The sequence below is a fragment of the Squalius cephalus genome (assembly GCF_949319135.1).
Source record: "Squalius cephalus genome assembly, chromosome: 6".
In the NCBI taxonomy this organism is placed as follows: Eukaryota; Metazoa; Chordata; class Actinopteri; order Cypriniformes; family Leuciscidae; genus Squalius; species Squalius cephalus.
The window spans coordinates 33,878,713-33,891,826 of record NC_137127.1 but is presented as its reverse complement, the minus strand read 5'-3'; the positions used below and the strand labels follow the sequence as shown (position 1 = coordinate 33,891,826).

At 40.2% G+C, this 13,114-nt stretch overlaps 1 protein-coding gene across 1 annotated transcript in view; it reads left to right on the top strand.

The window, feature by feature from the left end:
• tcf25 (TCF25 ribosome quality control complex subunit) overlaps positions 1-13,114 on the top strand; it is a 112,549-nt gene that overhangs the window by 34,216 nt on the left and 65,219 nt on the right. The window contains exons 7-11 of the mRNA XM_079874225.1: positions 93-223; positions 356-455; positions 11,545-11,638; positions 11,805-11,897; positions 12,576-12,681. Of these exons, the coding sequence (XP_079730351.1) occupies positions 93-223; positions 356-455; positions 11,545-11,638; positions 11,805-11,897; positions 12,576-12,681 (524 nt within the window). The remainder of the gene's footprint in view (positions 1-92; positions 224-355; positions 456-11,544; positions 11,639-11,804; positions 11,898-12,575; positions 12,682-13,114) is intronic.

Genomic DNA, 13,114 nt, shown 5'->3' with positions numbered 1-13,114 from the left:
GTAAGCAGTGAATTGCAGTGGGCGTTTGAGAGAACTTTTGATACTGTTAACATAATTTGTGTGAAATATAGCTGACTAGTTGTGTCTCTTAGGTATCTCCATGAGTCTAGTGGAGTCTAAAGATGGCATTCAGCACTTCACCTTTGAACATAATCGTGACTATCAGCAAGTCCAGTTCAAGTTTTTTGATGCGGTCGAGTCAATGGACCCCAACAACATTGTGGTAATTATATTCTAATATGCTATTAGCTGTGGACTGATTAGATTTTTTTAATGCACACATGAGTGACAGATGTTACATTATGTATTTGACGCTCCGTTTCTCTCTTTTTTTTTTTCTTTTTTTTTCTTTCAGGTTCTCCTGCAACTCAACCCATATCATATTGATTCCCTCCTGCAGCTGTCAGATGTATGTCGCATTCAAGAAGATCAAGAGACAGCCAGAGATCTCATCGGTGAGAAAATTCCCCGATGTGTTGAATATGAGTAGGGCTGTAGCTATCGATTATTTTAGTAACCGAGTATTCTACAGATTATTCCATCGATTAATCGAGTAATCGGATAAAAATTGTGGTAAAAAAAAATAGATCCAAGTTAACAACAGCCTTTAAAATGACTTAAAATACAAATATATAAGAACTAGCAATAATAATTGGTTATATAAAGTATCAAAAGTAAGTAATCATATGGGTTTTATTGAACAACACTTAAATACACCATGTAAAATAAATGATATAAACGAATATAAACATAACTGTCTCTGAACGAGACACTGCGTAGCTGTCGCTATTGAAACACCTTCGGTGTGACAAATGTCTGAAGCCTTTATACCATCACGCCATTTATTGACCAGTAGCGATTACATCACTTATGCTTCATAAGAGCGTCTTATGCGCTATTTCATCAGATTTCTATTACAGAGGAAGGTCTAATAGCAAGCTAAGGGAAAGGTTGACAATGCAGCGTCTCGTTCCCCATTCCTGGAACCAAGGTTACTTACGTAATCGAGACATTCCCTTTCATAGGTTCACTCTACGCTGTGTAGCCATCGCTATGGGAACGATATACCATAATGCTTTCACCTTCCTGAGGATTAACTGGAAGACCGAGAAAAGAGTCCGCTCAACCAGATAAAACCTGGGAGCCAGGAGTGATCCCCACTTCCAGACCATAAAATCTGATAAAGGTATGCAGAGAGGACCATCCTGCCGCAACACATGTATATATTCCAAAGAAGAGCCCCTGAAAAGAGCCTGAGAAGAAGCCATTCCTCTGGTGGAATGAGCACACGCAAATGAGACATTCTCTGTTTAGTGAGAGCAGCTCCTTTGTTTTTACCACTCAAACACACAAACAGTTGGTCAGATCTACGCTACTGGGCTGTGCGGTCGACATAGATCTTCAATGTCCTCACAGGGCAGAGCCCAAGAGGTCGCACATCACTCCCAGTCCCTGAGTCAGGAGGGGAAAAAGACACCTGCTGGAAGCGAAATGGGGTCAACGTGACCTTAGAAATATACCCTGGCCTAGGTCGCAGCAAGACTTTAACCATCCCCGGGGCAAAGTCCATATATGAAGGGCTGATTGAAAGAGCCTGCAAGTCCCCTATCCTCTTAAGAGAGGATAGAGACATCGAAAAGACCGTCTTAAGGGTCAGAAGCTTTTCTGACATCAACTCCTATGGCTCAAATGGATGGCCTGCTAGACCTTCCAGTACGATTTGGAAGTCTCATTAAGGAATTCGTGCAGGGCGGAAAGGTCTAAGCCGTCTCGACCCTTGCAGAAAACGGGAAACCAGAGGGTGACGCCCTACGGAAACACCTCCCATGAGTACATGCTCAGCAGAAATAGCTGCCACATAAACCTTAAGTGTGGCAGTGGCTGCCCCCACCGCAAAACTACTCTATAGGAATTCCAGTATTGGAACTACAGGTCAATGAACTGGGTCCAAGTCGCGGTGCCTGCACCAGGAGGCAAAGAGCTTCCATTTAAAAGGATACAGGCACCTCGTAGAGGGGGCCCAAGAGTTCAGAATAGTGTCGTAATTTCAGCCTAGAGACCAGAACACATTAACTCTGCTCAGGGGCCACACCCACAGTTTCCACAAATCCGGACGGGGTGCCAAATCATGCCCCGGGCCAGAGTCAGCAAGTTTGGCCTGAGGGGAACCCCCCAAGGAGGACCATTCAGCGGACTGACCAGGTTTTAGAACCATATCTGAGTGGGCCAGAACAGGGCTACCAGCAACAGGTGTCTCGTTTTGTCCGCCCGTATTTAGAGCAGAACCACTGAGAGCAGCTAGATCTACGGGAAGGCATAAAGTCTGGTCCTGGGCCACTCTTAAGCCTTAGCATCCATTTCCAGAGGGGACGGAGTCGATGGAAAACCAGTGCGGGCAATGCATAGTAATGCTCAAAGCAAACAAATCCACCTCCACTCGGCTGAACCTGGTGTCTCCATGCATACTCAGGTCTGCTCCCAGGTTCAGATGACCTGGAGCTTGAACCTCTCTGATTGACAGAAACTTTTTCTGCACCCTGAGAAGGACACACCTCTCCAGACTGCACATGGGGGCGGGAACGCAGTCCTCCTTGGCGATTCAGGTACTAGACCACAGTCATGTTGTTTGTACTGAGCAGTTTGTGATAGCCCCTCAGAACACTGCCAGCATCTCCAAATGATTTATTACGGCAGTCACGATGCACCCCTTTCCAAACTCTAAAGGTTGGACGTCCCTGATAGACTGCCCCCCAGCCCTAGGGCTATCAGCTGTCGTGATAGTTTTGTGACGACAAAACGCACCTAGCTGGACTCCTGAAAAGGAGCGGGAGCCTCAACCACAGACGTAAAACGTGAAAGCCCCTGCGCTTAATCATGACACTGCAGTAATTGTGGCAGTGAGGCGAGACGATTCTTGGCTCTTGAATGGCCTCATATGGAGCAGGCTCAACTGAACCACAGGGACACTGCTGCCATAAGACCATCAGTCTGCGGCATAAACCTATTAGGACTAGATGTCCTATTCTGAACTGACTCAGAAAGCTTTAATAACTGAACACGTGCGGGGACAGACTTGTGCAAGAATCCAAGTCCACGCCTAGAAAAGTTGTTCCCTGCCTTGGTAGCAATACACTCTTTTGAAGGTTTACACGTAATCCTAGACTTCTCAAATGATCGAGTACCAAGTCTCGATGAGCTACTGCTGAACCCTATGATTGATCTAATATCAGCCAATCGTCTAGGTAATTTAAAATTCAGATGCCCTGGAGCCACAACCGGGCCAGAGCCGTGTCCATACACTTTGTGAATATTCAAGGATCCATTGCCAGTCCATACGGAAGAACTTGGTATTGGTAAGCTTTGCCCCCGAAAGCAAACCTGAGGAACTTCCTGTTTCTCTTGATATAATAATGGCTGTAGAAGCCTGACTCCATCTGATAGGGGGTATTTAATGAACTTATTATAGACTGATCTCCCTGCATAGGGCCCCCGATGCACATGAGTGGCGAGGAGAACTTTTAAAACAGGAAGTGGTCCAATCGCCCGATCGGGCTGGCCCACCACATCGACAGTGGGGGCTTTGAACGCTGTCATAAATGGGCTGTTTGTACACAAAGACTGAAAAGTCCTGGCCTAAAACTGCCTGATGCGCAACATGCAGCAGGACGGTTAAGACAGGAGCTGGCAGGCCACACCAATAGGGGACCATAGGAAATTACTTCTAAAAACGTTAACACATTCACACAAAAAGTTCCAGCTCAGCACAACAGCGGAGCTGAGAAGAACATCATAATTAGTCATGCAAATGTATGCTGCAGCACATAAATGCAGCCAGTCACGTGAAGTGAGTGCTGGTATCATAAGCGCTGCATCGATCACATGAAATGAGGCTGACCACGGTGTGAGAGAGTCTTCAACCCAATCACCAATATCATGTATGCAGAGATGGGGAAAAAAAAACTTAGTTGGCCTAGCATTAAAATAGCTTGCCATAAGACAGAGCTTCCCAAATTTCAGAGTGGTAAGGCCCCCCAAAAACATAGCAAAAGCTCCACGAGAATCTTTTTTTAAAAATGTAGTATGTAGTAAAAGCTGGTGGTGTTCACTACCCATCTCTTCACACAAAAGGGAAAACAAATGTGCAGTGGACGACTTTTAATGTAATTCACCATTCTGACAGCATTGTCTAAAACGTTCTTTAAAGGTGGGATCAGTAGTTTTTGAAATATGCTGTTTGGATGTTAGTCGGTCCGACACCAACAACAAACGTGTCAGCCAATCAGCATTAGTGGTGCATCAAACGCCCCGTATGACGGTGGAGGAGAGAGAATGAGCAAGAGGGAGATTTGAACTGAAGAAACACAGCAGAAATGGAGATGAGACACAATACAAAAGTGAAAAGCTCAGAAGAAATTACTGGAAAATAAAGGGTTATGTCTGGGCAATAGCTTTAGGACCCGTGTTAATATTAGAAAAGATTTCCAGCACTGGAGTGAGCTAATCGGGAAGGCCTGAAAACAGACACGGATGTTGCTTTGATTCGGGTCCACACGTGAGTAACACTGTGTTTGAGTGTCATTGTGTGTCTGGAGCTGCTGTGCTGTTGGCAACTAACAATTTAGAGATGGAGAGGCAGAAAACACACCCTGTTTAGTTTCTTTATTTTACAAAAGCACAATGTTTTGTTTTGATTGTAAGTAGACACAAACAAAAGTAGACCTTTTACAGTTCATATTTCTTTTGTCTATATGACCATAAATGGAGTATTTTAAGTCTGTTTTGCTGCAATGTGAAGAAAATCCAGCAAAACGTGCCAACGCGTTTGTCGACCCCAGAGGGTTAACAGGTTGTAGTGATCAGCAGGCAAACATGAGGGCAGATTCCCCTCATCACAACAGGAGTCCCCTTTCATCTGCCATGATGAAAAGGACAGGACTCTAAAACTCACACCTCCTAAAGAAGTTCCACAAACAAGGAACTAGGTGGGCTAGTAGATAAGCCTGCAAAGACAGTTGCCAGATACCATCTGTGGAAGGGAAGAATGATGACATTAGTATATCATTGATAAGACTGATCCGATCACCATTTGCCCATTGTTTATCCCAGTCCCTCAGTCCTGAGACCAAGGTGTGAATGGGACAGTGTCTCACTCACCAAACACAAAGGATGGATTTTCTATGTAAAATGGAGCAAATCTTCTTCATATCTATTTAAAGAACTGCATATACTTTAGGGATGCACCGATATGAAAATTTTGGCCGATACCGATAATTCTTTACATTTGAAAGCCGGTAACCGATATTTTGGCCGATATATCTAAATTCAAATTTTGATATACTTTGATTAGCCTGATTACAAAAACAAAAGGCTCACCATTAAAAGCCATGTCCCAAACACTTGAACATAAATCAGATTTATACAATACAGTAACCTAGTTTGAACCTGTGTAAGATTTTCATTATTTTAATAATAATTTTACACTCCTATGGCCAACTTTCTTTATTCAAAAATGGAAACACTTTAAAATAAAATTTCATTTTGTTAGCATTAGTTAACATGACCCAACAATGTATGAACAATACTTCTTCAGCATTTATTAATCTTAATGTCAATATCAACATTTAATATTTTATTAACTAACATTAACAAAGGTTATTGTTCTCTGTTAGTTCATGTTAGTTAATGCACTAACAAATGAGACTTTGTTGTAAAGTGTTACCAAAAAGTCTATTGCCTAACAAAAAAAATTAAATAATTAAAGGGGTGTTATAATGCCCCTTTTTACAAGATGTAAAATAAGTCTCTGATGTCCCCAGAGTGTGTATGCGACATTTTTGCTAAAAAAAAAAAAACAGAATTTGTTTTTTTTCACAGCTTGTTAAAAAATTTTTGAGGGTGAGCAAAAATGCGCTGTTTTGTGTGGGGGTTCTTTAAATGCAAATTAGTTGCTCTTCCCGGCACAGAGAGCGGAGCTTCAGCAGCTTGTTCTTAGCAGAGCCATATAGAGCCCTTTGTTGCGAGGCAGGGTTTATGTCAATTTTGGGGTTTGTGATGTCACTAACCCGGGAGGAAACTCGTGTAGTCCCTAATCCCTATCAGTCATTTTTGTAGTCCTTAAAAAGTGATTTCTGTAAATGAAAAATCTCCCTTTGCTTTGAACTTTGAGCATTGTAACTTTGCAGATGTTGTTTATGCTCAAACAGCAACATTACACACTAACTAAAGTTAGAAAAGTGAAATCATAATCAACCATCCCTTTAAAATAAAATAAATGACCTAAATAAGGCAAACAAGTCATTGGGTAACATTGAGCTGCATATAAAGAAACAAAATGCATGTGCCATGGATAAATAAAATGAAATAGCCTCCGCACGGACAATAAGGAAATGATTTTAATCCAACCACATTGTTGATGACAATACGAGAACAAAAAAGTGCTAGTTATTAATAATAATGTTTCAATGTTTTTTTGTTTGTTTGTTTTTTTAATCAACATTTTTAATATTACAGTAATAGTAAACATCTTTAATATTGGGCCTACTGTTTCAAATGACATCATTGCTGTTTGAGCTGCACGCGCTGAATAATGTGTATACGATTATAATGATACTTAGGCTATATGACAGTCCCAATCATAGCTTTTAATGTTTTGCATCGCTGTTTGAGCGCGCTCACTGAAGCTGAAGAGAATGAGCACCAGGAAACCGAAGAACTTTTCTAGCAGGTTATTTAACTCAACGAAATGCATCCTATATGAGATTAATCAGATATTTATATTACATAAACATAATATTACGGCTTATATCTGCACAACATGACGCGAATGCACAAGCTAACTTGACTCTGCTGGTCAGAATGTGAAACCCCTGTTCTGGACGTGCTATTGTATATTACAATAGTGTTCTCATTATAATGTCATGAATATGACATTCCCAATCATAGTTATTTATGTGCATGGCTGTTTGAGCTGCGCACACTAAAGCTAAAGATTATCACCGGTACTGTGAAGTGCTTTACTGCATCCGTTTATTAACTCAACCAAACGCATACTATAGGAGATTTTTTGGATATATACACAAAAGAAACATATTACAACTTACAATGGCACAAAATGCTGCGAATGCTGTGGGACGGGACGGGATGAGGAGGAGGGAGGGTCGAGCTAGCCTCCGTTTTGTTTGACAATACTTCGAACGTCAACAAGAACTGACGTCACCCAAGCACCTTTGATGAGTGTTGTTTGTGTACATGCAAAATAAACAAACTTGCCTATTAAGGTATACATGAATGCATGGGTAAAAGTTCAATATTACCCACTGATGTGTACCCACTTTATTTTTTCAGCAAAATGTCTAGGTTAATCTGGAATTGGTTTGAAAAGTGAATTATGCATAGGAAAAACCTTAAAGACATTGTTCCAAACATGAACTTTAAGCTATGCAAATGAACCTCATGCCAGAGATACGTTGGCCACCTCTGACAGCATCAGCCAATCAAACGTTGAATCTGAAAGCCGCCAATTTGCAAATCCCTCCTTCTCAGGAGAGGTTAAAAAGGTTCCCTCAGAGACAAGAGTTGTTCTGGTTCAAGTTTGCAGTTCCAGGATGTTCTACGCTCTAAGTGCAACTCTATGGAGCTGTGAAGTTTCTATCTCAAGACTCTGAAGCTCTAAAGAGAGAAACAAAGAAGTTCAGCAAAAAGTGAATTTAGGGAGTTTGAAAACAGCAACTATGACCACAAGCTTAGCACTTTCAAGATCTTTTGCACCAACTTCAGAATCTTCTCTTTAAGGATCCTCCATCTGTATGTTCTAGATTATAAGGATCGTATGCACAAACGTTAGAATCTTCAACTTCAAGGCTCCTTCATCTGCATGTTCCAGAATAAGGACCTCCTCTGTGCTCCAGGAGTTTAACGTTCTCAAGTACTTTGTGTTCAAGGCTGTGAAACGCATTCCAACTCCTTTCTTCCCACTGCAATGCACCCCAGCTGAGCAAGTGGAAGACGTTGCCTCTCGGACTCTGAACTGCAACGTAAAAAAAAAAAAAATTCTGAAAAAAAAAAAAAAATGCTATCATTTCGAGATTAAGGTCGAAATGTTTCGAGATTAAAGTCGAACTGCAACATAAAAAAAAAAATTCTGTAAAAAAACAAACAAAAAAATCTGAAAAAAATAAATGCTATCATTTCGAGATTAAAGTCGAAATGTTTCGAGATTAAAGTCGAAATGTTTCGAGATTAAAGTCGAAATGTTTCGAGATTAAAGTCGAAATGTTTCGAGATTAAAGTCGAAATGTTTCGAGATTAAAGTCGAAATGTTTCGAGATTAAAGTCGAAATGTTTCGAGATTAAAGTCGAAATGTTTCGAGATTAAAGTCGAAATGTTTCGAGATTAAAGTCGAAATGTTTCGAGATTAAAGTCGAAATGTTTCGAGATTAAAGTCGAAATGTTTCGAGATTAAAGTCGAAATGTTTCGAGATTAAAGTCGAAATATTTTTTTTAGTAAAGACCTGCGCTCGTGAAGTCGAACTGCTTCTGACGTGGATCTAAACATAGCTTTTTACTTTTATCTGGGCTTTCAACAAAAGGACATTCTACAGGTGCTAATCTACTAACATGGCATTACCATTTGTTTTAGGACGTTACAAAATATACTGCCCCGGAATAGACTTTACAGGCGAAAACACTTTTCAGACTGGATGGAGGTAGCCAGCTTTATATCTGAGGAAATAACGGGATCCGGCCAAATGATTGGATACAGAATGATGCACTTAAAATGTATCAGATAGTGTTGCCTATTATAGACGAGCACGAAAACACGTCAAAAACACTGCCACATAAAGTTTCGACCAGATTGTGAACCTACTCCGGCAGAGTCTGTGTGCTCGTCTATAGGCAACGCCATGGTAATGCATGTTGGTAGATTGGCACCTCGAATTTTCTTTTTGTTGAAAGCCCAGATAAAAGTGAAAAGCTACTATTTTGTGTAGATCCATGTCCGAGGCAGTTCGACTTCACAAGTGCATTTCTTTATACACACACACACACACACACACACACACACACACACACACACACACACAAAATTCAGAATTGGAAACGCCCTATGCACCAGCCAGTGGACGCGCGCCGTTATGAATGCACACACACGCAACTTCTACTGAAGACTATTCTCTAAACGTTTCGACTTTAATCTCGAAACGTTTCGACTTTAATCTCGAAATACTAGAATTTTTTTTTTTGACTTTTTTTTTACGTAGGCTACTAGATTTTTATTTTATTTTTTTGACGGATTTTTATTTTTATATAAATTTTTTTTTTTACGTTGCGTTTCATGGCTTCCGTAGTAAATAATACATATAAGCATTAAAGGCTACATGCTCGTGCTTCAGTGTGTGTGTGAGGTAAATGAAACCGCGCGTCTGCACCATTCATTCACACAGAGACAAGCAGAACATGCAGGGTTAATATTTAAATAGTCTTTTTGCAGTTTAATATACACAGACACTATATATATCGCGGTATATATCGGCTGCAGACAGTGCTCCTAGTAAAAAAGTTAGTCTGGAGCCCCGCGCTTAGATAAAAACACGGAAGTGACTTAAAGCAGCTGCCTATTAGTGGGTACCGAATATACCCAGTACTACAGAAATGCTGGTATCGTCACATTTTCAGTACCGACTTGGTACCGAAGTACCGGTATATTGACAACACTAGTTACTCGTGTCTATCCTTTTGTTAATAAAATCCTTTTATTACACTTGTGTCTTTCTTGTGTTGATAATACAGCAAGAGGCTCTAGATGTTGATGATATCTCATAAATCCTTCAAATTGGTCAGATAAGGAACTTCCTCCAATTTATATAGTTCTAATTCAGTCAACAATCTCTCATAAATGAATATCCTTGGTTGGTGCCCCATAATATAGGAAGGAATAATCTGACACTCTCACACTCACCTTAGGTGACGTGTGACCAAAATACTAAGTATTAATATTTAAGACAATAAAGCACCACAACGTGAACTCGTCCACTTGTTATTTCCAGCTCAATGCAGCAGCGGAGCTGAAAGAAATAGTAATTATTCGGGCAGACAAATGTTTGGTAGCATGAAGCACCAAAACCATAGTGCACTACAAAATGTCTGCTGCAGAACTCCAGAGTCTGCACCTAAAAGCAGTCACATGAGACAAGAGTTGGAAACGTAAGCACCAAATCAAATGCACATGCCTGCATTAATGCCTCTCGCGCTGTTTAATAAGCACGAGAAACACTTGATCCAGGGGAGAGAAAGCAAAAGGGGAATATCCGTCAGCTCGACCATTTAAACTCCTAGCTTATCTACAGAGCATGTCACCACATCCAATATCTCGTTACAGGATGGAGAAGTGCATCTCTTGTGTTCACTCGGAGCACCATACAAATCGTCTACGAGCTCCTCAGAGTCCAAGGCCGCTGTGGAGCATGCATCATCTGGTCCGCAGAAGAAAGAATTGATTTACGAGCTTCCAGAGCGGGAATCAGATTTGAATAAACCGGCAGATTCAGGAAGCACTCGTTTGTTGAACGCATGTGATCCGGGAAGAGAGCAAGAGAGTGAGAAAGGGAAATTCCATTCGCTCACTCCATACACTCAGGCTCATCGCAGTCACCCCAAGCGTCCAGCTCGTGCGGTGCCTCGGCAACCGCAGAACTGGGACAGCGGGGGTTGAACGAACATCTTTCCTCAGAAAGGAAACAAGCCTAGAGCGTAACACATACAAACACAGAGACAACAGTCAGATAGGCTGCCAGTCAATGGCGTGATGGTATAAGGGCTTCAGACATTCGTCACATCGAAGGTATTCCCATAGCGACGGCTATGCAGCATAGAGTGAACCTATGAAACAGAACCATGCTTTCTCTTTTTCTACTACATACCTGTTTTTAAACCTAACACACAAGAGCAATAGTGGCTCCTAACTTTTGATGAAATCTGAGAGCTTTCTGTTTCTCCATTAACAGCTACGCGACTACCACTTTGATGCATTATATAGTTCATAAAGAGATCGTAAAATTAATCCATTTGATTTGAGTGGTTTAGTCCAAATTTTCAGAAGAGACACGATTGCTTTATATGATGAACAGATTGAATTTAGGCTTTTATTTACAAAATAGTACAATCCACTTTAATGCGCTGTACTTCTGCTCCTCACAGCCTTGTTTTCATTCTTGTCAAAAATCTAATATGGCGCTACCCTGACTAAGGTATTTTATAAATGATTCTCATTACAAGTTTGGAAAGATGGTCATCATAACACTCACTCACATAACACTCAAACTCACTGCACTTGCAGAAATAGAGTTTGTGTGAAACGGGCTTTACTATGAACCGAGCTGCTCTGAGACACTGAAAATACACTGTTTTTCATGCTATAATAAATATTTTATTGATATAAATTGATGTTGAAATAAATTATTTCTGACATAAGTTAGAGATGTATGCTAATGTTTTTAAAATGGACAGATAAATGCAGCATTTGTTTGTTTTGTTAATCTCTGCAGAAAGGGCTTTATATAGTTTTGAGTGTTCATTCCACCCTGTGTTCAGCCTGACGTCTGGCATATGTCGACTGGACTATCGCAGACCAGAGAACAGGTGAGACCAAAGGCTGTGTGAAAAAAATTAATTGAACATTGAATGGTATTACCATTTATCATTGTTTTTTGGATGCTGTATTGTCATGGTTTTCTTTAAAGGACTTTAGAGCACAATGAAGAGAAACCATAACATTTGACTAAATCTCTCTCACTCTGTTCCGCAGGGCTTTTTATTTGGTGCTGTTCAAGCATGTAATATTTCTGGAGAAGAGAGGTTGTCCTCGCACAGCCCTAGAGTACTGCAAACTGATTCTGAGGTATCAGACCACATTAGAATAATATTATTAACTTATCACATTCATAATACAAAATCCATTATCCAGAGTCCTAACACAATACGTCTGTTAAATTGTACAGATGTTAAGTTGCCAAGTAAAGTATAAATCTGTTTATTTTACAGATTTTTTTTTTTATCATGTTCAAAAAAAAAAAAAGTATATTCATTTCCAAATGATACATTTCTAATATTATCCATATTTTGTAAAGTAAATATCAGCAATTGTAATTAATGCATGTTTTTACTATCTTTAAATTGAATGGTGTGATATCTTATGTCATCCATTGCTCGTTATTATCCGTCAAAAAAATCAATATTGTTGTAGAGTGTACTACTTATAATTAATTCTAATCTCATAGTATTTCTTCATACACTCCTTATATTGAACCGTGATACCACCATATGTACCATAGTAATTCCAAGATATTTTTGAAGTACCTTAGCATGTAAAGGCTAGTTCACAATGCCTCAATAAATATGGAATTGTATTAAAATGACAGCTGAAGATTGTATTAGAATGTCTGAAAAGGTGCTGAGACTGTGGTAATACCATCTGACACCATCGCTGTATCATGGTATCGTCACATTCAGCCAGCCAGATGTTTTGTGTTAAACACTGACAGATCATTTTTTTTAGATTTGTTAATTATGCTTTCAGTCTGGATCCAGATAATGACCCTCTCTGCATGCTGCTGCTCTTTGACTTCCTGTGCCTGCGCTGTCGCGAGTACACCACCCTCATCCGTCTCTATGAGGAATGGGAGGTAAAGTACTCAACCTTACTCGTCAAGTCGATAAGTTTTTCATCAAATCAGGGATGCAAACTTGTTTTGAATGCAGAATAAATCAGGGGGCTGGGGGTGCTTTTTACAGTACTAGTAATACCGACTTAATTCTGGACTTGCTCAAAGACGACTGCTTTTTTCGCTCCCGTGCGTATTTGTGTGTGTGCGCTCTGGTTTCTAATTATAAAGAATTTTTTGCAGCATCAAGTTTTGTAGCCAATAACAGGAATGACTGTTGACATCAATGGTCAGTCAGAGGTGTTTAGAATCCGCTCAATATCCCTTTAAAACACTTAATGAATTTTCGTTTAGCACAAGTTTACTGACTGAGTTCTACACACTCGCAAATTCTCTCTTAATAACAAAGCATAGACACAATGTAAATTGGAGATTCATTGTGCAGTTTGTAGTT